A 25,304-nucleotide genomic window follows, 5' to 3' on the forward strand; every position below is an offset into this window, starting at 1 on the left:
TCCTCTCCCCGAACTCGCCCCTGCAACTTCTCTCTCCGATGCCTCTCTCCTCCTCTCTGCTAGCTCAAGCAGGTCGCTGCACGCTGCCACGTGCTCTGCTAGGCTCAGCTCGCCCTGCACTCCCTGGCTGGTCTAGTGAAGTGAGTTCTCCGTCGCTGGCTCCTCCCCTTTTATGGGCGGAGCTTGGCTGGTCTTGGCATGGTCTTGGTGCTACCCTCCTCAGATCTAAGAAACCAGCGACTGTCCCAGCCTATGGTTTTCAGCACTGGCATTCTAAGGAGAATATGGAGTTGAAGGCTTCAATTTCAATGGTTCTAGCATTTCTCCAGGATAGTCGTGAGAGGAGCTTAGTCATTGGCTCTCTCAAAGTACAAATGGCAACACTCTCGTGTTTTAAGTCTTTAGTAGTAAAGGTTTCCTTGGCCTCTAATCCAGTTGTTGCCAGATTTTTTTAAAGGACTGCGGCTGTATTCTCTGACAGCCATTCCCAACATGGGATCTTAAATTGGTTTTACAAGCCCTTAGCAAGGCTCTGTATGAGCCTTTGAAAGAGGCATCTCTGGATCTTACCGTTAAGACGGTTTTTCTAGTAGCTATCGCTTCAGCAAGAAAAGTTTTGAAGCTTCAAACTCTGTTGTGCAGAGAGCCTTTTCTCAGGTTTACAGAGGCAAGTGCTTCTTCAGAGGCATGGTCCCTTCTGCCAAAGTGGTCTTGGCCTTCCACATAAATCAGAAGGTCCGATTACCCGTGTTCTTCCCTGTCTCATATTATAGGAATTGTCAACTGCTTTGATACAAATTGAGGAGTTGGGGCATAGCTGAGAAAAAAGGTAAGTGACGCCTTCTACAAACTGAACTACTGGTTCAAGATGCCTTTCTACTAGAAAGAAGATTATTGAGGTAAGAATCTAATCTTCCCATGTGAAAAAAAAAAATAGAAAAGTTGCAGAAATTTATAATTATCCCAGGACAAGCAGGCAGGTATTCTCACTAGTGGGTGATGTCATCCGACAGAGCCTCGATACGGACGTCTCACAAGCATGTCTTGCTTGAAGAAACTTAGAAGTTTCGAGATGCCCGTACCGCGCATGCGCCAGTGCCTTCCCGCCCAATGGTCCGGGCGTGTCTCCTCAGTTCAGGTAGCTAGCAGAGAAGCCAACCCAGGGGAGGTGGGTGGGACGTGAGAATAGCTGCCTGCTGTCCCTGGATAACAACTGTTACGGTAAGTAACATTGCTTTCTTTCACACTGTTTATGGACTTATGACATGAAAAATCAACCATTCTCAATATTTTGGATCTTAGACTTTAGTCATCTTTTCCCAGAGGCAGTCACATTTGTTTGGAAAAAAAGTAACACAAGTTTAGTAGTAATGAGATGGAAGAGGCTAAAGGTGTTGGATGTGTGCAACTGGGGAGAAAAGAGTTAAAAATATGGGTATTCAATAAAGTACGGAATAAACCAATGAAAAAAGTAGATTTTAATTGGACTTGGAAGTCTTCATATGCCATCAGTTTTTCTTTTTCTGTTTCATCATCCAATATCTCTTTGCCTTAAGAAGTGCCAGAGGTGAAAATATACCAAGTTTGGCGAAAGGAGTTTGTATGAGATACAAGAAATCACTAGGTTCATCTGATCTGCTGCTGCACCATTGTGTAGAAATACTTCTCTAAATTGCAGATAGCTTGGCAGTTTTGACAGGTTGTGTATTTATGCTGCCCATAATATATAGAGATTCTTGGTTATATGAACAATATTTGCTGATGTGTAGATCCACCCAGATTGCGGCTGCATAGCTTTTGCTGGTGCTGGTTTGTCTAGCAAGGCTAACTAATCAATATCTTTTCTAGCCACACAGCTTTTTAAATTGGCTCACAAATACAGACCTGAGACTAAACAAGAGAAAAAGCAGAGGTTGCTGGCCCGGGCAGAACAGAAAGCTGCAGGCAAGGGAGATACTCCTACCAAGAGACCCCCTGTTGTCAGAGCAGGTATTTGAAAAAAAACCAAATGAAACTCTTCTGACTGTGTGTAATGAATACGCTGTATAAGTGTAGCATTAAAAAAAATTGTAAAATTCTGTATTTTTTTGTTATAACACAGATATGCATAGATAATATGATCGTTGTATTTGAGCAATACTTAGTGCAATACTGAAAGTTTAAAAAAATGCAACTGAGTATATTTCCTCTAAATCTAGCTTCACATGCTTGCTTCTGCATACTTAGCTCCCCCCCCCTTCCCAGTAACAGGTTGGACCCTACAACATTTCTCTAACTCTTCTGCATTTGTATTGCTGCTTTCTCTTTCTCCTTCCCCCAACCTATTTTTATCCCAGGACAAGCAGGCAGGTATTCTCACTAGTGGGTGATGTCATCCGACAGAGCCCCGATACGGATGTCTCACAAGCATGTCTTGCTTGAAGAAACTCAGAAGTTTCGAGATGCCCGCACCGCGCATGCGCCAGTGCCTTCCCGCCCGATGGTCCGGGCGTGTCTCCACAGTTCATTTTCTTCCGCGGAGCTGAGAAGTTCAACTTCAATTCTGCGCCCATTGAATCTGTTTTTGCCTTCTTTATTTCCGCGGGTTGGGGTCTTTTGGCTCTCCCGTGCGTTTGTTTCTTTCTTTGGTTTCCTTTTTTCAAAAAAAAAAAAATTTTTTTTTCTTCCAAGACCGGGTCGGCCACGTGGCACAGGCCCCGCGCCTTTGACCTTGCGGCGGAGCTTTTCCGGCCTATGTCCCGGCCGATCACCGGTTTTAAAAAGTGTAGCAAGTGCCAGCGCGCGATTTCGCTCACGGACCCTCATCGACGCTGCCTCCAGTGTCTGGGTCCGGATCACTTTCCGAAATAGTGCCGGCCTTGCTCCACTTTGACGGCGTGAGCGTTTAAGCGCCGCTGCCTGCTGTGGGAGTCCATGTTTAAGATGGAAGCTTCGTTGGACCCTATTGCTTCGACATCAACTGGTGCTTCGACTTCGTCGACAAAGCCCTCTGCCTCCCCGGCTGCTTCTGGCCTTTTGAAACCTGCATTGTTCACGCCGGTTTCGGCCTCGTCATCGACGCCGGTGCCTTCCTCTGTCCCCTCGGATCAGGTACCGACACCCATTGTTCCACCGGTGGTGCTTAAGGTGCCGAAGGCTGGCAAGCAAAAGCACGCTGCACCGAAGGAGCGCGGAGACCGTGCAGAAGGGCCCCCGTTTGGTGCGGATCCCTCCATATCGGCTTCGTTGAAGTCCCTCCTGGAGGCTCAGTTTGTGGAACTCATGATCACCATGGGTCCCCGGCTGATTGCCTCGATCCAGGGTGACCTCCCAGTTCCGGCTCCTCGAGGCGGCCCTCGGTTAGTGGCATGCCTCCCTTGGAGCCGATTCCATCGAAGAAGGCCCCTCTTGGGGATATGCCTCCCTTGGAACTGATTCCCTCGAGGAAAGCCTCCCTTAGTGACTTACCTCCCTTGGAGCCTATTACTCCACCCCATGACTCAGTGTGGCATCCACCTTCGAGGCCTCCCAGTCCCAGGCATAGCAGGAAGCAGGACGAGTTCTTCCGGACCCCCTATCAAGCCTGGGCGGCTTCGGGGGATGTACCGATTCTTCCACCTCTTCGATCGACAGCATGGAATCCTATCTGCTCCTTGGAGGCTTCTGGGGACCAGTATTCTCACAGACGGACTCGATCCCCGTCCAGGCATCGAGACGGGCATCGATCCAGGCATTCTTCGAAGCATTCGTCTCGACATTCGACAGTCTCGCCTCAGAAGAAGTTGCCCCGGATGGGATTTTCTGCTTCGGCTGGGTCTCCTCCTCCGGGCCCGGAGTTCGAGGACCCCGAGGTTTTTTATTCCCCCTGTTGCTCACAGGCCTCGGTGGATCCCGAAGCCTCGACTTCTTCTAGTCCGTCTCGAAGGCCGGCACTGGCGGACCAGCTGTCCTTTTCCTCGTTTCTCAGACAAATGGCGGATGACATGGACATTACCCTCGACGCTGGGTCTCGATACTCAAAGGAGTACCTCGATACCATGCACTTGCCTCGCCCTCCGGCCGAGTCCTTGCGACTCCCCTTGCACAAGCTCCTCGACCAAACTTTCATGAGGTGTTTTGAGTCTCCTTACTCGATCCCTGCGGTCCCTGGAAAGTTGGATTCTCGGAACCGCACGGTGCATCATAAGGGCTTCGAGGGACCCCAGCTTTCTCATCAGTCCCTCTTGGTCGAATCCTCGCTCAAGCGATCTCATCCAGGCCAGGTGTATGCTTCGGTGCCTCCGGGCCGTGAGGGCAGAACCATGGATAAGTTTGGACAATGCATCTATCAGAATTCTATGATGGCGTCCCAAGTCCTGAACTATAATTTCCACTTTGCCACCTATTTAGAATTTTTTCTGCCTGTGCTTCGAAAATTTACGCCCTACATCGAGTCCCAGGCTCAGTTTGAGTTTGAGGAAGTGGTTGCTTCGCTGTCCCAGCTTCGTCTCCAGTTGATGCAATCGGCCTATGATGCTTTCGAGCTCTCGGCCAGAGCAGCGGCCTGCTCGGTGGTGATGCGCCGTTTGGCCTGGTTGCGGACCATTGACATGGACCCGAATCTTCAGGACCGCCTCGTGAACGTCCCGTGTGCGGGGGCGGATCTTTTCGACGAATCCATCGAGACAGTCACGAAGAAATTGTCTGATCATGAGAAGTCCTTCCAGTCCATTCTTAGACCGAAGCCTAAGCCTCAGCAGTCTCGACCCTCTCGACCGCCATTGATCTATCAGCGGCGTTATCAGCCGAGGCAAGCTCCACCTGCGAGGCAACCTGCGAAGCGGCAGGCTCCTCAGAAGGCTCAGCAAAAGTCTCCGGCGTCTGCTGTCCCTAAGGCTCCTCAGCCTTTTTGACTGTCTCGTCGAGGGCATAACCAGTCTCGTCCTGCCTCCCCCTGTTTTTCCCATCTGAGGGCGCCTCCATCATTTTTATCATCGTTGGGAGGCCATAACCACCGACCTCTGGGTCCTTGCTATCATCAGGGAGGGATACTCTCTTCATTTCCATCGGGTCCCGGACCACCCTCCAAGAGAGTATCCTTCCAACTTGACTCAGACCGCCCTTCTTCTTCAGGAAGCTCAGGCTTTGCTCCGGCTCCGGGCCGTCGAGCCGGTCCCTGTGGACCAACACAACCAGGGGTTTTACTCCCGGTACTTCCTTGTTCCGAAGAAGACGGGCGACCTGCGACCCATTTTGGACCTCAGGGTCCTCAACAAATTCCTAGTCAAAGAGAGGTTCCGCATGCTGACCCTTTCTTCTCTCTACCCCCTTCCTCGAGCAGAACGACTGGTTATGCTCTCTGGATCTCAAGGAGGCCTACACTCACATTCCCATTCATCCGGCCTCTCGCAAGTTCCTCAGATTTCGGGTGGGACATCTGCATCTGCAGTATCGAGTGCTTCCCTTCGGCCTGTCCTTGTCTCCCAGAGTCTTCATGAAGTGTCTGGTAGTGGTGGCCGCTGCACTCAGGAACCAGGGTCTCCAAGTATTTCCCTACCTCGACGACTGGCTCATCAAGGCTCTCTCAGCCTTGGGGGTCATCTCGGCGACCCTGTCCACGATTCTGTTCCTGCAGAGTTTGGGATTCGAGATCAACTTTCCCAAATCTCATCTACAGCCTTCACAGTCACTCCCCTTCATCGGGGCAGTCCTGGATACCATACGTCTCAGAGCATTCCTTCCTCCTCAGCGCCTGGATGCTCTTCTTCGTCTCTGCCAGTCTGTGTCTTCTCGCCAGTCCATCTCAGCGAGACACATGATGGTCCTTCTGGGCCACATGGCCTCTACAGTTCATGTGACGCCGTTTGCCAGACTCCATCTCAGAATTCCTCAATGGACCCTGGCGTCTCAATGGACTCAGTTGTCGGATCCGTTGACTCAACACGTCATCGTCACTCCTGCTCTTCGGCAGTGTCTACTTTGGTGGATGACTTCTTCGAATCTATCCAGAGGTTTGCTGTTTCACACTCCTCCCCACCAGAAGGTTCTCGCAACCGATTCCTCGACCTATGCCTGGGGAGCACATCTGGATGGTCTTCGCACTCAGGGATTCTGGAACAGTGCGGACCGCCTCCATCAAATCAATCTTCTAGAGATCAGAGCCATCTTCAATGCTCTTCAAGCTTTTCAACATCTGCTTCACGACATGGTGGTCCTCATTCGCACAGACAATCAGGTCGCCATGTATTATGTCAACAAGCAGGGGGGCACGGGCTCAGCCTCCCTCTGTCAGGAAGCTCTCAGAGTCTGGGATTGGGCGGTTCGCCACAACGCCTTCCTCAAAGCTGTCTACATTCAGGGGAAGGACAATGTCTTGGCGGACAACTTAAGTCGTCTCCTCCAGCCTCATGAATGGACACTCCATTCCACGCCCCTTCATCAGATCTTTGCTCAGTGGGGGATGCCTCAGTTAGATCTCTTTGCGGCTCCCCACAACTTCAAGCTGCCTCAATTTTGCTCCAGGATCTACACTCCCCTTCGCCTCGAGGCGGACGCTTTTCTGCTGGATTGGGGGAATCGCTTTCTGTATGCATTTCCTCTCATTCAAAAGACTCTGGTCAAGCTGAGATCCGACCATGCCACCATGATTCTGATAGCTCCTCGGTGGCCCAGACAACCTTGGTTCTCCCTTCTACTTCCACTCAGCAGCAGGGAGCCAGTGCTTCTTCCATTGTTTCCTTCTCTACTTACTCAACATCAAGGATCGCTACTTCATCCCAACCTGTAGTCTCTCCACCTGACAGCTTGGTTCCTCTCAACGTATCTCCTCACCAGTTTTCCCAGTCGGTGAGGGATGTCTTGGAGGCTTCCAGGAAGCCTGCTACTCGTCAATGCTACTCCCAAAAATGGACTAGATTTTCTTCGTGGTGTATTTCCAACTCTAAGGAGCCTCAGCGAGCCTCCCTATCCTCTGTGTTGGACTATCTTCTACACCTGTCTCAGTCTGGTCTCAAGTCGACATCTATTCGAGTCCACCTGAGTGCTATTGCGGCTTTTCATCAACCTCTACAGGGGAAACCACTCTCGGCTCATCCTGTGGTTTCCAGATTTATGAAAGGACTTTTTCATGTCAATCCTCCTCTCAAGCCGCCTCCAGTGGTTTGGGATCTCAATGTGGTTCTTTCTCGGCTTATGAAACCTCCTTTTGAGCCTCTAAAAACGGCTCCCCTTAAGTTTCTCACTTGGAAAGTGGTTTTTCTGGTGTCCCTCACATCTGCTCGCAGGGTCAGTGAGCTTCAGGCCTTGGTGGCGGATCCGCCTTTCACAGTATTTCATCATGACAAGATGGTCCTCCGAACTCATCCGAAATTCCTGCCTAAAGTGGTCTCTGAATTTCATCTCAACCAATCCATTGTACTTCCTGTGTTTTTTCCAAAGCCTCATTCTCACCCTGGAGAATCAGCTCTTCACACTCTGGACTGTAAACGTGCTTTGGCTTTCTACCTGGATCGCACCAAACCACACAGAACTGCTCCTCAACTTTTCGTCTCATTTGATCCAAACAAGTTGGGATGACCTGTATCGAAGCGCACCATCTCCAACTGGATGGCAGCTTGTATCTCTTTCTGCTATGCCCAGGCTGGATTACCCCTTCCCTGTAAGGTCACAGCCCATAAGGTCAGAGCAATGGCGGCCTCTGTAGCCTTCCTCAGATCGACACCGATTGAGGAGATTTGTAAGGCTGCCACTTGGTCCTCGGTTCATACATTCACCTCTCATTATTGTCTGGATACTTTCTCCAGAAGGGATGGACAGTTTGGCCAAACAGTGTTACAAAATTTATTCTCCTAAGTTGCCAACTCTCCCACCATCCCATTGAGGTTAGCTTGGAGGTCACCCACTAGTGAGAATACCTGCCTGCTTGTCCTGGGATAAAGCAATGTTACTTACCGTAACAGTTGTTATCCAGGGACAGCAGGCAGCTATTCTCACGTCTCACCCACCTCCCCTGGGTTGGCTTCTCTGCTAGCTACCTGAACTGAGGAGACACGCCCGGACCATCAGGCGGGAAGGCACTGGCGCATGCGCGGTGCGGGCATCTCGAAACTTCTGAGTTTCTTCAAGCAAGACATGCTTGTGAGACGTCCGTATCGGGGCTCTGTCGGATGACATCACCCACTAGTGAGAATAGCTGCCTGCTGTCCCTGGATAACAACTGTTACGGTAAGTAACATTGCTTTATCGTAACACTTGCATTAGCTCCAGACCCTTCTGTTCTCTTCCTTCATGGACTTCTGGTTTTTGCCTTCACCTGCTACCTAGGCTTGAACCCACCGTGCTTCCTTTTTCCTTCCAAGCCCATAACATTGCAGGTGTCGCTTCCTGGTCCTGTGGGTTGCAGCTTCAGAGATTTTCTGTCCATGCAGTTAAATTCAGTACCAGATCTTAAAGTTGACTAATTTGAGAGTTGGAAAGAAGAGCTACTACCAGCCTGTCAGTTTTCTTTCTTGAATATTTTTTCAGAAGTACATCTGATAGGGAAATTTAGGATTAAGTCATTTGTGGTTTTTAATTATTTTCCCATTGCAGTGTGATAGCTAGAAATGAAAATTTTTGTTTTGTTGGACATGCTATTGCAATGATGCCTGAATTTCTTCACCTGAAACAAAGCCTGTAGATCACAAAACACGAGCTTTTTAACACTGAGCAATAGCAATTTGTCCAAATTTCTATCTTGGCATGTGTTTATTTTGGATGTGGGAATATTGGCATTTCTGTGGTTGGGGTTGTGTAATAGTTATAACAAACTGATTAGGGACTTCTTTGTGCAGGTGTGAACACAGTGACAACTCTAGTTGAGAATAAGAAGGCTCAGTTAGTGGTGATTGCACATGATGTTGATCCCATTGAGGTAAGAAAGCTAAAACAAGACATGATGGTCTGGGTTGTATTGTATAATGATTGGTGTTGCTTGAGCAGATAATTCTTAATGATTTAGCCACCTCTGCTTTTCTAAATTATTGTCTTGTCAATTTTGGCTTTCTGTTGGTCAGCCTAGTTGAAGTTTGTAATGGATTTTCATAAACTGATCTTGTTAGGCTACTTTCACATTACTAAACAAAAAAGAAACACTCCAAGGATTTTGTAACTTTTATATTACTCTGAGTGTACTTTCTCATATGGGTAAAATGATTACGTTCAATCTGGAAAGTTTGGCTATTTGTTCTAGCATGGAAGATACAAAGGACAGGTCTAATAACTATTATCCCAGGACAAGCAGGCAGCATATTCTTAACGCATGGGTGACGTCACCGACGGAGCCCCGGTATGGACACTCGCCACACTGAGCCGTCCACACCACCGTCCCGTCCTGCGCACACCAACGTCAGGGACCCGGACTTGTGGGAAGAATCCCCACCCGGTACCGATGATGAGGCTTCATCAACGGACGAGGAACCCTTGATGGTCGATACCAGTTCCAAACCTGAACAGTCCTCATTCACAAAATTTCTAAGGGAAATGTCGGCGGCTCTGTCTATCCCATTGGAATCCGACTCTAAGAAGTCCCAGGCTTTTCTTGACGCCCTGGACTTCGAACAACCCCCCAAAGAATTTTTGAAGTTACCCGTCCACGACATCTTACGGGAAACTTTTTACAAAAATTGGGAAAACCCTCTCACGGTACCCGGTGCTCCTCAAAAACTGGATAGTTTATACAGGGTCATTCCTATCCCGGGGTTTGACAAACCTCAACTACCCCATGAATCCCTTCTAGTGGAGTCCACCTTAAAGAAAACTCAGGGCTCCAGTATTTATGCCTCCACCCCTCCTGGCAGAGAGGGCAGAACGATGGATAAATTTGGCAAGCGCCTTTATCAGAATTCCATGCTTGCCAACAGGGCTAATAATTACACCTTCCACTTCTCCTTCTACATGAAGCATTTGGTGCAACAACTCTCCTCCTTACAAAAGCACATCCCTGAGCGTAAAGTCCCGGTTTTTCAACAACAAATTTCCAGTTTGCTCCAACTCCGGAAGTTTATGGTGCGCTCCATTTATGACTCTTTTGAGCTGACCTCTCGAGCATCTGCCATGGCTGTTGCCATGAGGCGCTTGGCCTGGCTGAGAGTTTCTGACCTCGACATTAATCACCAAGACCGCCTGGCTAACGCACCTTGTCTTGGTGATGAACTCTTTGGGGAGTCCCTGGACTCAACTACCCAGAAACTCTCGGCCCACGAGACCAGGTGGGATACCCTGATCAAACCTAAGAAGAAGACTCCACCTGCTCGCCCCTACAGACAGCAGTCTTCCTACCAACGCAGGTTCTCAGCCAGACCTCTCAACCCGCCTCAACAACAACCTCGCCGGCCTCGTCAGCAACACCAAACTCAGGCACGCTCGCAGTCTCACCAACCTGCCAAGCCTCTCCCTCAGTCAAAACCATCTCAGCCCTTTTGACTCTTTTCTCCAGGGCATAGCTAGTCTCCCACCATCATTGCCTCTTCCTCAGCCGATCGGAGGACGCCTTCAACTCTTCCTCAACCGTTGGGAGGTCATCACATCAGACCTGTGGGTCCTCAACATCATTCGCCATGGCTACTCTCTCAACTTCCAGACTCTTCCACCAGACAATCCTCCCATAGAGTCTGTTTCTCACTCCTCCCAATCCCTCCTCCTCCTGAGGGAGGTCCAATCCCTCCTTCTTCTCAATGCCATCGAAGAGGTACCCCCAGACCAAAGGGGTCAGGGATTCTACTCCCGCTACTTCCTGGTTCCCAAGAAGACAGGGGACCTCCGTCCTATCTTCGATCTCCGGAACCTCAACAAGTGTCTGGTCAAGGAAAAATTCAGAATGCTCTCCCTTGCCACGCTTTACCCTCTTCTCTCTCAACACGACTGGCTATGTTCCCTAGACCTCAAAGAGGCCTACACTCACATTCCAATCCATCTGTCTCCACGTTGCTACCTTTGATTTCAGGTTCAGCACCGTCACTACCAGTACAAAGTGCTACCCTTTGGCCTCGCATCATCACCCAGGGTGTTCACCAAGTGCCTCATTGTGGTGGCGGCCTTTCTCAGGTCCAACAACCTCCAGATGTTCCCCTACTTGGACGATTGGTTAGTGAAAGCACCTATGTCTCCTCTTGTGCTACAAGCCACTCAGCACACCATCTCCTTCCTCCACCTCCTCGGGTTCGAGATCAACTACCCCAAGTCGCATCTGCTTCCCACACAGCGACTGCAGTTTATTGGAGCCGTCCTCGACACCACTCTGATGAGGGCGTTTCTCCCCTCAGACCGCCAACGGACCCTGCTCCATCTCTGCCGTCAGGTGCTCCTTCGTCGCTCCATTCCAGCTCAGCAAATGATGGTCCTCCTGGGCCACATGGCCTCGACGGTCCATGTGCTCCCTCTGGCGCGACTCCACCTCAGGACATCTCAATGGACTCTGGCCAACCAATGGTCACAGACCATGGATCCTCTTTCTCATCCCATCTCTGTGACATCGTCTCTTCAGCAATCTCTTCAATGGTGGTTGAACTCCTCCAATCTTTCCAGGGGTCTACTTTTTCATCTACCTCCTCACTCCATGGTCATAACCATAGATGCCTCCCCCTATGCATGGGGAGCTCACCTGGGAGATCTTCGCACCTAGGGACTCTGGACCCATCAGGAGCGTCAGCATCACATCAACTTCCTCGAACTCAGGGCCATGTTCTATGCTCTCAAGGCCTTCCAGCACCTTCTCTACCCTCAGGTTCTTCTCCTGTGCACAGACAACCAAGTCGCCATGTACTACATAAACAAGCAAGGCGGCACCAGATCTCCCCTCCTCTGTCAGGAGGCCATCCGCATCTGGACCTGGGCCACGGCCCACAGTCTCTTCCTCAAGGCTGTCTATATCCAGGGCGAACAGAACTCCCTGGCCAACAATCTCAGCCGCATCCTTCAACCTCACGAGTGGACCCTGGATCCTCCCACACTCCACTCCATCTTTGCTCTCTGGGGCACTCCTCAGGTGGACCTCTTTGCAGCTCCTCACAACCATCAGCTGCCCCAGTTCTGTTCCAGACTCTTCTCTCCTCATCGTCTGGCCCCGGATGCATTCCTGCTAGACTGGACGGATCGGTTTCTCTATGCCTTTCCTCCACTGCCTCTAATGTTGCGGACGCTATTCAAACTCCGCAGAGACAGAGCCACCATGATTCTCATCGCTCCTCGGTGGCCTCGCCAACACTGGTTCTCCCTCCTGCTCCAGCTCAGCCCCAGAGAGCCCATTCCTCTTCCTGTGTTTCCTACTCTACTTACGCAGCAGCATCAGTCTCTACTACATCCCAATCTGTCCTCGCTCCACCTGACAGCTTGGTTTCTCTCGGGCTGACCTCCCTAGAGAATATGTCTCAGCCTGTCCGTCACATTTTGGATGCCTCCAGGAAACCGGCCACCCTCCAATGTTACCATCAGAAGTGGACCAGGTTCTCCTCTTGGTGTCTACTGCATCAACACGATCCCACCTCATTGGCGGTGGAAACTGTACTGGAATATTTGCTCTCGCTGTCCAATGCTGGCCTCAAGTCCACCTCAATCAGATTCCACCTCAGTGCCATCATTGCGTTTCATGAACCTATCCTCGGAAAACCTCTCGCGGCTCATCCCCTGGTTTCCCGGTTCATGAGGGGCCTCTTCAATGTCAAACCACCTCTGAAGCCTCCCCCAGTCGTCTGGGACCTGAATTTGGTTTTATCAGCCCTCATGAAACCTCCGTTTGAACCTCTTGCCACTGCTTCACTCAAATTTCTGACATGGAAGGTGCTTTTCCTCATTGCCATCACCTCTGCCAGGAGCGTTAGTGAGTTGCATGCACTGGTGGCCGACCCACCTTTCACTGTTTTTCACCATAAGGTGGTTCTGCGTACTCATCCTAAATTCCTTCCCAAAGTGGTCTCGGACTTCCACCTCAACCAATCCATTGTGTTGCCTGTCTTTTTCCCTAAGCCCCATTCTCATCCTGGAGAACAGGCGTTGCACACGCTGTACTGTAAGCGTGCCCTTGCATACTACCTTGACCGTACCAGGGCTCACCGCTCGTCCCCTCAGCTCTTTTTGTCCTTCGACCCTAACCATCTAGGGCACCCTGTCTCTAAACGGACGCTCTCCAACTGGCTTGCTGCCTGCATTGCGTTCTGTTATGCTCGAGCCGGTCTATCACTGGAAGGTGCTGTCACGGCCCACAGGGTCAGAGCTATGGCTGCTTCTGTGGCTTTCCTCCGTTCCACGCTCATCGAGGAAATCTGCAAGGCTGCCACTTGGTCCTCAGTTCACACGTTCACTACTCACTACTGTCTGGATACCTTCTCCAGACGGGATGGACACTTCGGCCAATCTGTATTACATAATTTATTTTCCTAATGGCCAACCATCCCTCCTCCCTCTCTGTTAGCTTAGAGGTCACCCATGCGTTAAGAATATGCTGCCTGCTTGTCCTGGGATAAAGCACAGTTACTTACCATAACAGGTGTTATCCAGGGACAGCAGGCAGATATTCTTACATCCCACCCACCTCCCCGGGTTGGCTTCTTAGCTGGCTTATCTTAACTGGGGACCACGCTCTCCTCCGTCGGGCGGGAAGGCACTCGCGCATGCGCGGTGCGGCCAACTAGAACTTTCTAGTTAAAAGTGTCCGTACCGGGGCTCCGTCGGTGACGTCACCCATGCGTTAAGAATATCTGCCTGCTGTCCCTGGATAACACCGGTTACGGTAAGTAACTGTGCTTACTGGGATGGGAGGGGAGGCAAGGGGGCATCTTCCTCATTGGAGCTTGGCTTTCGCAATGATGTATGAATTTCTTCACCTGAAACTCACCGTGAAGAGTAAACACGAGCTTTTTAACCCTGAGCGATTGCCAAAACTGCTTTTTTGTGTGTGTGTCCTGGAGCATGGATCTACCAGTGCTAACTCTATCCTTTTTTTCACAGCTGGTTGTTTTCCTGCCTGCCTTGTGCCGTAAGATGGGAGTTCCATATTGTATTATCAAGGGTAAGGCCAGGCTAGGTCGCTTGGTCCACAGGAAGACCTGCACCTGTGTGGCATTCACACAGGTTAATCCGTAAGTGATTAAAGAATCCTGAACATGGATTCATGACACAGTGGTTCTCAAACCTTGTATTGGTTTCACTTTGTCATGGCATACATCATCTTCCCTTTTCCCTACACTGCCCTGGAATCGTACCTTCCTTCCCACTGCTGTTCTTCTTCCACATCTTTCCCTTCCAGTTGAGAATAATCAAGACAGGCATCATGTCTTACCTCTATCTGATGCTTTTTGAAATGACAACAGTGCAGGACCCTAGAACTTTCATGAGACTTGGCTAAATGCAATTCCAGTTCCAGCTTTAGGATGAATACTAGTAGAGGAGCCAGCAACAGCAACTAAGAAATGCTCCTTGTTGACTCCTACCAGCAGGATGCCACAGCGGTGGTGGTTAAGTTCCATGGCATTCCTTTATAGGTAGCCAGATTAACAGCATACCAGAGGTTCTGTCGCACCAGTTGATAACATCTGGTGGAACTGATTTACCGTATTTTCACGCATATAACGCGCGTGTTATACACGATTTTTACAAACCGTGCATAACCTTGCACGTTATACACGTGAGCGCGTTTTACAAATTTTTTTTACATAGTTCCCCCCCCTCCCCCGATGTCTGATTCACCCCCCCCCCCCCCCCCCCCGCAGGACCGCTCGCACGCACCCCCACCCCGAAGGACCGCTCGCACACACTCCCACCCGCACCCCCACTCTGAAGGACCGCTCGCACGCCCACAGCCTCCCGACCCCCCTCCCCCTCATCATGTAGAAGCTCCTACAGGTGTCCTGCTGCTTCCTCTTGGCGGTCCCTGCCCTTCTGTGAGCCCTGCATCTGCGCTGATTCCTCTTCCGGCGGTCCCGCCCTTTCTCTGACGTCAGAGAAAGGGCGGGACCGCCGGAAGACGAAGCAGCGCAGACGCAGGGCTCACAGATGGGCCGGGACCGCCAAGAGGAAGCAGCAGGACACCGGTAGGAGCTTCTACATGGTGGGGGGGTGGTCGGGAGGCTGTGGGCGTGCGAGCGGTCCTTCAGGGTGGGGGTGCGGGTGGGAGTGCGTGCGAGCGGTCCTTCGGGGTGGGGGTGTGAGCGGTCCTGCGCGGGGGTGAATCGAACATCGGGGGGGGGGCATCAGGCTTTCAGGGTGAGGACAGGACTTCAAGGGGGAGAGGAGAGTCGGGGCGGGCGAAAGGAGAGTCGGGGTGGCCAAAGGAGAGTCGGGCGGCGACGGGAGAGTCGGGGCACCATGCGCGGTATACGGGTGTGCGCGGTATATAAAATTTTTTTTACATATATTTCGGTTTCCTGCGCGCTATACCCGTGTGTGCGTTTTACACGGGTGCGCGTTATCTACGTGAAAATACGGTACCTTTCTTATATACATCTCTAATCTGAAACTGAAAAATTGTGGGGAGCTTTTGTCAGCAATTATTTTGAGGCTATTTTCAAAACTTATGCATGAGAGGAGAATTGTTTTTAAGACATTTTATTGGATTTTAAAATGAACAAGTACAAATTAACTTAAACATAAGTGCACATCAAAAGAACATTTTTATTAGGGTTTAATTCATACTTTTAAATTTCTGTGCTTTTTCTGCTTTGTTGTTCACTGTCTTCTTCCATCTAGCCTTTCTCCTATCTTGCCTTCCTCCCTTTGCCTGTCATAATGCCACATTCCTGTGCAAACAGAACACGATTTCTTACAGATGAGTCATCAACTCCCACCTGCAAGCTGCTTGCAGAGAATGTCAATCATTTTCTTCTCAGCTCTTTCTCCTCGTCTCCTCTGGAAGTGCCCCCTCTGTTTTAACTCTGCAGGTGAGTTGAGAGAGTATCTTGTCATCTGCACTGCATTAAATTTGTTATTTTCGGGATTTAAATCCAATCTTTTCTTAAGAGGCTTCCCTGTGCTGTGAGATTCCCAGTAGTTCTGGGACTGCTCTGCCTGGGAAAGGATTTAGATACAGACAGTAGAGAATGACATGGTGACCCATTCTCACGAGTGACCGCAATAAACCGCAGAAATGGGTAAAATCAATATCTGTTCACCACCAGCACGGTACAAATCTTTTCACTACTCCGCCGAATGATGAAAAGGTTTGTCCCCGCGGGGAACTCTACCCATCACAGCTCTCCAATATCCCACCATCACGGGTGGTCCTGGTGTTCTGGACTGGCCCAGGTGCCCGTGGTATGCAGATCTGGTTCATCTGCTCATGGCAGATCTTTCTCTGCCACTGTCGCCTGATCTGTATCCCTTTTGTCTTATGACTTGGCTCTGAAAGGGAATGCCTAAGTAAAGGATATTCAGATAAGATGATCTCCATCCTCTTAGGATCTTGGAGACTTTCTACCTCTCAGGCTTATATCCATGTTTGGTGTATTTTTGAAGCGTGATGGTCCGCGCGTGGCGTGGTTACCCTTTGTGCTATTTTGCCTCACGTCCTAGAGTTTCTGGAGTGTGGCCTTGCCTGGTCCTCCCTTCGGGTGCAGATTGCCGCTCTTCTTCCTTTCGCGGTCTCTTGCATGGTAAGCGTTTGGCCTCCTCTGCAGGTGTGATTTGATTCTTGAGAGCTGCGAAATTGCTCCAGCTACCAGTTTGGCTGTTGGTTCCTGTCTGGGATCTCAATCTAGTTCTCTCTGTGCTCGTTTGTTTTCTGTTTGAGCCTCTCGACACCTGTACATTGAAGGACCTTACTCTGAAGGTGGTTTTCTTGGTGGTTGCGAGATGTGTTTCAGAACTGGAGGCCTTTTCGTGTAGGTCTCCCTTCCTGGAGTTCCCTTAGGGAATGGGTAGTGCTGTGGCTGGTTCCCTCCTTTCTTCCGAAGGTGATCTCGTCATTTCATGTCAACCAGTCCGTGGTCCTCCCGGTCTTGGGTAGTAGGGAGGGCTCATTGGAGCAGATGCAATTGCGTAAGTTGGATGTCCATTGGGTCCTTCACTCTTATGTTCAGCGGACCAGGAGTTCGTAAGTCAGATCGTCTTTTTGTCCTCTTAGCGGGTTCTCGTAAGGGGGAACAGTGCTTCCAAGGCTACCATTGCATGCTGGACCAAGGAGGCTATCGTCACAGCGTACCTTCTCCAACAGCCTGTTCCGAAATTTCTCAAAGCTCGTTCCACTCTTGAGTCAAGCAGCTTCTTGGGCTGAATCTTCTCTTCTGCTTCCGGTGTCGTGTTTTCACGAAGAGAATGGGTTTTTCTGCGGGAATTGGTTGTTCAGGGAGTTAAGAGCAGTGGCATTTGGTTTAGCTCAGTGGTCTCAAACTCGCAGCCCGGGGGGCCACATGCGGCCCACCTGGTACTATTTTGCGGCCCGCAGTCTTTACTAGTGTTGCCCACTCTTTGCAGTGTCCTCCGGTTCCCCCCTGGTCTCCTTTAGATAATTACCGCAGCCTGCAGAGAGGATTGTCGGTGCTGTAGCAATCCTGGCAGGCTGCCGTCGTCCTCAGCAGCATATTCCCTCTGCCGTGATCCTGCCCCTGACGTCAGAGGAGGGGCAGGACCACAGCAGAAGGAATGTGCTGCGGAGGCCGATGGCAGCCTCTCTGCAGGCTGCGATAATTAGTTGAAACTAAGATCAGGAGACCAGGGGGGAAGCTGGAGGATGCTGCAAAGAAGTGGGGAACATGCAGGCCTTCGGGGGGGGGGGGAAGATAATAATAATAACTTTATTTTTTCTATACCGCCTTAATCTTGCGACTTCTAGGCGGTTCACAATGAAGAATAGCTGTACAGTCAGCGAATTACAGTGTACAATAGAGAAGAGGTCACTGAGCGGTCAGTGATTACATGGTGCAAATTGGCAAGAAGAAAGATATACATAGGTTACAATATAATATTGACATATTACACTGCAAATGGTTAGAAGTCGGCAAATAACTGAGTACAAATTGTGAGGTAGATTTACATAGGATACAATATAATTTGACAGATTACATTGCATAACTGAGCAGAAATTGTGAGGAAGACATTGTACAGTCAGAGAATACAGAGTAGTGATAATGAGGAGTAATGAATTTAGTATGATGAGCGGTAGCTTTGATCCGGGGGGAGAAAGTCTGGTTAGGAAATAAATAGGGTACTCTCTGCCCCTATTTGAAGATTTATAAACTATAAAGAGTTTTACCTCATGCAAAATTGTCGTTTCTTTAATAAGACATTAACTATTTTTTTGCGGCCCTCTAAGTACCTACAAATTCAAAATGTGGCCCTGCAAAGGGTTTGAGTTTGAGACCACTGGTTTAGCTGGTGAACTGTGTGGCATTTCTGAAAGGTTCTTGTTTTGCTCAGTATCCAACAGTGTTTTTATTTTGACTTCTCCATGTAAGTGGGAAGTTGGCATGCTATTGTCTTCAGCCTAATGGTTTTTCTGCTGAGCTATTCATTAAGACTGATTGTTAGAGAATGACACGGTGACAAAATTCATCACCGTTCCTGTCCCCGCGGATAACCGCAGGAAACCATCTTCATGTCATTCTTTAAGAAAAGAGGGAAGAATCAGAGTATGAATGGCCACAACCACTGACCCACAAGCTTTGCTTTGAAGAATGCTGGTGTAGAAGGACTGTGGTTGAAATAGACACTAGAAAATGACATGGGATTATTTCCCGCGGTTATCCGCGGGGACGGGAACTGTGATGAATTTTGTCACCATGTCATTCTCTACTGATTGTAATAGCCCACTTGTACAGTAGCCAAAAGTCAGTGTCTGTCTCCACCTACTGGCAGAGGAGCATAAACCCATCCTTTTCTGTGCCGGTCTGGAGGGACTAAAAGAGAGAAAATTAGCAGGTAAGGACCTAACTTCTTGTATAGCATATTGTTCCTTTTTATAATTTAATAAAATGATTTCAGTATAAAATAGCTATTCAAGACTTGTGGGGTTGGGGACAGAGTCAGGGGCAGAGACGGGGACAAATTTTTTCCCTGTGTTATTCTCTAATGGGCAGTCCCCGAATTATAGATGCCCAACTTAAGTACAACTCGTACTTAAGAACGCGGTTGTGGCTTCATTTGATTTCACTGAACAGTATTTCCAGTGGTATAGACTCCTACACTTCCGTTGCAGATTCAGGAATGATACAAAAGCCACGTTAAAGAACAGTGTGTGGTTGTGCATGCTATACCTTAGAGGGACAGTTGGCCTTTTTCCAATACCGAAAGATGCAAAGGGGAATTTAGATGATCTTAGAAATTACCACCCTATAGCAAAAATACCATTCATAGCTAAAATGATTGAAAAAATAGTATTTAACCAAGTTTCCGAATTTTTTGAGAAAACAAGAGCACTACACCCACATCAAACAGGATTCAGACAGCACTGCTCTACCGAGCACTCTTTAAATAGGATTAACTTCTTCTATCCTATATTTCTGGGATCAGCATAAATTGGTTTTCCTTATATCCTTAGATTTATCTTCATATACGATTGATCATCATCTGCTCTTAAGCAGATTAGAATCCTTGGGAATCTCAGAAGTTGTTCTACAATGGTTTCAATCTTACTTTAATGAAAGATCTTCTAAAGTAATATTTAACGGATCGTCAACAAATTTAAAACCAACAAATTTCGGGTTTCCGCAGGGATCAATCCTATCCCCATTACTGTTTAATGCATTTATGGCGCCACTATTAACTCTTAGTCAGTCACTGGGATTTATACCCTTTGCTTACGCAGATGATGTACAACTTCTGTACCCTGTAGACACGAGTTCAGCTGTAAATATCACAGAAATTAATGAGAAACTATCTAAAATAGCTAGGTGGCTACATGACAATAAATTATCCCTGAATACATCCAAAACAGAAACCATGCTCTTTCCATGTAGGGAGGGACAGGAACTAGGAACCAACATAATTATGAATACAATTAACCTCAAAACAGTTACTAAGGTGAAGATTCTTGGAGTCATATTAGACCAAAAGCTTAGTTATCATGAGCAAGTTAGTACACTAGTAAGAACATGTTTCTATAGGCTAAGAATGATCAGATCATTATCGGCTTTCCTGGACGAAGTAACATTAAACACATTAATACACTCACTAGTAATATCAAAAATCGACTATTGCAATGCCCTTTATAAAGGGTCTGCTTTAAAAGAGATACACAGAATACAAATTCTTCAAAACACTGCTATAAAACTAATTAAGGAAAAGAAAAAATTTGATCATGTTACACCGCTTCTAAAGGAAGAACACTGGTTACGATTAAACTACAGAATCACTTGCAAAATAGCTTTACTCACACATAAAATACTTATAAATAAAGCTCCCATATTTTTAGAAAGATATCTAATACCATACTCCCCCATAAAATCTGAAGATAAAGCTCTGCTAGTAGTACCTTCCTTAAAAGTTATATATTCTAGGAGAGATATGATCTTTTCCGCCACAGCTCCACAAATTTGGAATTCACTTCCACTCAATATAAGAGAAGAAAAATCTCTTAGCAAGTTTAAAAGTCTCCTAAAGAGCTGGCTATTCAAGGACGCTTTCCAATAGATTTGTCATAGCCTATAATAGTTTCAGGAAGGTGATTTAGAGTGTGGAGAGTGTGGCGCAGTGGTTAAAGCTATAGCCTCAGCACCCTGAGGTTGTGGGTTCAATCCCATGTTGCTCCTTATGACACTGGGCAAGTCACTTAATCCCCCCATTGCCCCAGGTACATTAGATAGATTGTGAGCCCACCGGGACAGACAGGGAAAAATGCTTGAGTACCTGAATAAATGCATGTAAACCGTTCTGAGCTTCCCTGGGAGAACGGTATAGAAAATTGAATAAATAAATAAAAAAAAAAATCTAATAGAATTTAAGAGGGTATTTGTTCCCCAACCTTCTGTGGCCTAACCCTCCCCTGGTTTTATTTCTACTTTTAGTTTTTTTAGAATTGTATTTATGTTAATTGTTGTTAACCGCTTCCCTCCTTACATGTACTATTGTATTAGTAATGAATGTTATGTTTGTCGGTTTTAATATTTTACATAATTTTGGAACTTGTGTAAATCGCATTGGATTTGGACTATGTGAGGTAATCAAAGAAATAAAATAAACTTGAAACTTGTCAGATGAGAGCAGAGGTAAGCGGCAAGAATCTTAAAATCTGCATGTTCTGAGTTACATACAAATTTGATTTAAGAACAGCTTTAAAAATGTAACTCGTTCTTAACCCGGGGTCTGCCTGTATTTGGGTTTGTAGCCAGGAGGGTCACCCCTCTGAGGAAGCATCTGCCCGGTCGGCCTGCCGTAACACTTGGAACTCAGGGATCAGCCCCTTAGGAGCAGTGCTGATCCCTGCAGAGTTCAGGTGCTAGAGTGTAGACTGTTTTGACCCTGTAACTGACTGGGAGGCTTGGAGGTATTCAGAGGCTTTCCTCCCCCCCAAAAAAAATAAAATCATGAGGGAGCTTGTGGAGACAAGCCATCTGGAGACCATTCTTGCTTGTCATAGGCAGAAATCCTTCATTTTCCAGCTATAATGAAAGCTGATGCAGGCACTATTTGTGGGAGACATCGTGGTGTTCTAGAATTTGGTTGTTTTGAGGGTTTCTAGGGATGTCCTAAGAGTCTCCTACCTCCCAAATTCTATTTTAATTTTGAGTTTTGTTTTAGTTTTCCCGGGCTGTTTTATTGGCGCTAAAATGCTGCTGCAGTGGCCATCTTGGATTTCCCATTCTTACTTTAAAAGCTTCTCTTTGCCTCCAAACATTTTGATTTTGCTTATAATCAAGTTTAATGGACTCCTTAGGCGATTTGACCCCTATATCATGCCAGAGTTGTACTGGATGGCTGCCTGAGGAGCGTCCTTATACTGTGTGCCACAGCACACGCAAGGGAGGGGGAGAGCCATGAACTTGGCTCCTTCTGGTCCTTCCACAGGTCCTGACTCAAAAAGGCTCGAGTTCTGGGTTATAAAACCTTGTTAGAGCCCTCTACTTCTCTTGGCGTTGCAAGCAAAGCACAAGTGTATGGAAGTTAGGTGCACAAAAAGGATTAGTGATGTAGACCACCAAAGGATCCAGGGTAGGTCTTTGACCCAGATTTTGTAACCTTGAAGTATGCTGCTTACGAGAAGTATAAAAGGTGATTTGCTCAGCCTGAATGCCTGCCGAGCATAGCACAGAGGTATGTTCCTCCTCAGGGAGGGGTTCCTTTGCAGTTGTGGGTACTGCAGGAGCTGGATATAGTCAGTCAAGGACTCAAATGATGAGGGGTCTGTGGCAATTCCTCTCCTCTCACGGTCAGCCTCGTTCTTAGGAGATGAAGGGTCTCAACTTGGGGCCAACAGCCCAGTCACAGCCTAAACCAGGGAGAGGATCCTACTGTGTGCAGGCTGTTTAAATCTGCAGATTTGACAGAAGTAATTACAATTTCCCTAAGGGACCTGGAGTTGGAGTCTCCATAGCCTGCAACTACTCAACATTTTCTGTTAAGCAGTTCCAAGTCTCAGTACACGTGTTTCCCTTCTCACCCAGAAATTACTTGTATGATAATGGAACACTGGGACATGCCTGAGGGCCCTCTAACAGGGGCCAAGACAATGGCCAAATTATATCCTGTGATCTCTGAATTTCAGTAGCTTTTTACACCACCTAAGGTGGATTCTCTGGTGGCACAGGTAACGGAAGACCTCGCTGCCTAGTGAAGGGGTTAAGGCCTGCAGCTGTGTCATCATTTGTGGTGCAAGCCTACCACATGATGCTTTGTCAGCCCCTAGTCTGAGAAGTATGTTTGAATTGTATGGCAGACACTATCATCTTATTTCATCTCAGCCCACAGAATTCTTTGAATCAGGCAGTGGGAAGGAGATTCGGCGTCCAAGGCTACCTTAAGTAGATGCCCCTTCAAGGAGCAGATGCTCTTTAGGAAGGGCCTTGGCGATCTGATGACAAGTGTGATGGATTGATGACCCAAGTCCCATCTGTAAGGAATTGTGTTCTGTTTGCACAGGAAGGAAGGATTTGGTTCTTACCTTGATAATCTTCTTTCCTTTAGAACAGAATGTGATTCTTTACACTCTGCCCTGTCAGATGTTGGTATATCCTGCATTAGATTTTTTTGTGTGGGATGCATATCCAGTGGCTTGGCTTCTAGCAGCCTCCATGGCAAGAAGAATTAAATGAGGTCTTTCGTGCATGCCCAGATTCAGTTGAGGCATGCCTCTTTAGGGGAGTTGTACAAGTGTTAGTGCCAGTTGCATGCAGGTAGGTGGTCAGCTTATATTTCATCTAATTTGGTTCTTAGTTATTCTGGTTGATTTCCTTTACTTTTACTGTGGCAGTGCAGATCACTCTTAACATGTTTGGGGCGTTCCCTGATTCCCTCCTTGTTTATGTCCTCTCCTAGAATTTATCACATGCTTTGGTACAAACTAAGAAGAGGGTGCACTGCCAGAGGAAATGAGGAGGAGCAGAGAAGAAAATGATTGGCATTCTCTGCAAGCAATTCACAGGTGGGGGTTGATGACACATCTGTAATGAATCGTGTTTTCTTCTACAGGAAAGAGGATTATCAAGGTAAGAACCTAATACTTCCGAAGGATGTTACCAGGCTCTCAGTTTTGGGTGGTTAGCTTGATATCTATTCCGGTTATTTGTTATAGACCTTTAAATCATAGCAGTAAAAAGTCACCAATTGTACAAAGCTTGTTATAATAGGAATATAGAATTTCTTTGTCTGAAAAAAACTCATGCAGTATTAAGCTTTTTAATTTGAGCTAAGAAAGATTTGATAAATGTAGCTAAAAAGTGCTGTAAACAGATTTGATAGGGCCACTTTTTCTTTACAGTGAAGACAAGGGAGCCCTGGCCAAACTGGTGGAGGCTGTCCGGACCAACTACAATGACAGATATGATGAGGTAGGATTTACATGCAATAAAAACTGTCCTCTGGCCCTTTGCTCACCAAAACAGGTTCCACTTTATTTAGGAGGTCACCTTTTGGAACTTGTTAGAGATTGAGTGCACAGCTACTGTTCTTGTTGATCCGTTGCCATTCTTCTGCTTTTGATTCTTTTAGCACATCTGAATTTGATTGAATGACTTTGCTCATTGTTTGACTTATATTTCTTTTAAAAAAACATCTTCTTTAGCATCCCTCCAGACTGACACAGAAATGGATGGTTTACACTTTTCTGCCAGCAGGTTGGAGACAGAGACACTAACTTTTGGCTACAGTACAAGTGGACTGTGCAGTCCCTCTTACAATCAGTCTTTTTTTCAGTCTCCAGTAGGTGGAGTGGTAAGATTGTGCAGTCTGCTGAGGTTTGTTTTGGGCCTGTTGGATCTGATTTAGGGAATATTTCTTGTCCCTTTTGCTGTCTGGACAGAGCTTGGAGGACCCTCTCGGGGGTGCCACTCTCAGAAGGGTCGAGTACCCACCCCCCATTTCCCCCACCTCCCCAGATTTTCTGAATTTAGAGGAGTCTGATCTGTACACTTGACCACCTATTCGGCACAGACTACATTTTAGAGTGCCTGTAGAGTCTGCTCTCTTGAGACAGCTAGTTAGCTTGAGAAGTTTTTAAAAAAGACACAAGAAATAAAAGGAGCATAAAGTGGTCCTGAGGCCAATGGTTTTGTATGACGTTGTTGGCACATTCAGTATGAGTGTGTTTTATGTGGGCACCGAGCAGTGGATGCAGCTTGCGGGTGCATGAAATGTTCCAGCTGCCTTGGAGAGGGCCAGGCTTCGGGTGTCTAATGTATTCGGCTCCCCTTCGCACGTGCACCGCTCATTGGCGTGAGGCAGTAGTACCATCCATACTGGGGTTTCCTCATCTGCCATCGGTCTGGCAGATTTGGGGTTGTGGACTGCCAGGAGGCTGAGGGTTCTCTTAACACTGTGGCTGGGGCTGCGAGTAGTTTTTCTGTAGCGGCAGGGTCGAGTTTGGCTTTGGTGCCGCATATTGCTTCAGCCGACAGTTCAGCGACTACCCTTCCCTTGGTTTTGATGGGAAGCGTGTCCATTTTGCCCATTGCTGCAAGCGACCGTCCTCAGGTCTTAGAGAGATAGGCACAAAAAACGTACAACCCTTTGGACAATGATGTAGCCAATAATTTCCACTCTTAATCCCTCGGGGAAAATGTTTAGTCCTGTTTGATATTATCAATCTAACCAAAATCCCATTTAAATTTAGATTGATAATATCAAACAGGACTAAATGATGTATGGGGCAGGTCTCATTTAGACATATGTCTGGTGCTGATCATCTGTGAATTAAAGCCCGAGCCCACAATCCCTCATTTGCACGCTAAGGG

At 47.8% G+C, this 25,304-nt stretch overlaps 1 protein-coding gene and 2 non-coding genes across 3 annotated transcripts in view; all 3 read left to right on the forward strand.

Moving 5' to 3' along the window:
* Positions 1 to 25,304, forward strand: part of RPL7A (ribosomal protein L7a) — a 48,859-nt gene that overhangs the window by 17,791 nt on the left and 5,764 nt on the right. The window contains exons 4-7 of the mRNA XM_033959940.1: positions 1,849 to 1,989; positions 8,790 to 8,869; positions 13,939 to 14,069; positions 23,834 to 23,903. Coding sequence (XP_033815831.1) covers positions 1,849 to 1,989; positions 8,790 to 8,869; positions 13,939 to 14,069; positions 23,834 to 23,903 — 422 coding nt within the window. The remainder of the gene's footprint in view (positions 1 to 1,848; positions 1,990 to 8,789; positions 8,870 to 13,938; positions 14,070 to 23,833; positions 23,904 to 25,304) is intronic.
* LOC117368726 lies at positions 8,592 to 8,669 on the forward strand. Its single transcript, XR_004540977.1, has one exon. It is a non-coding gene; the product is annotated as a small nucleolar RNA SNORD36 (small nucleolar RNA).
* LOC117368778 lies at positions 13,789 to 13,863 on the forward strand. The gene has a single exon (XR_004541025.1). It is a non-coding gene; the product is annotated as a small nucleolar RNA SNORD36 (small nucleolar RNA).

This window comes from Geotrypetes seraphini, chromosome 10 (assembly GCF_902459505.1).
Source record: "Geotrypetes seraphini chromosome 10, aGeoSer1.1, whole genome shotgun sequence".
Taxonomy (NCBI): domain Eukaryota; kingdom Metazoa; phylum Chordata; class Amphibia; order Gymnophiona; family Dermophiidae; genus Geotrypetes; species Geotrypetes seraphini.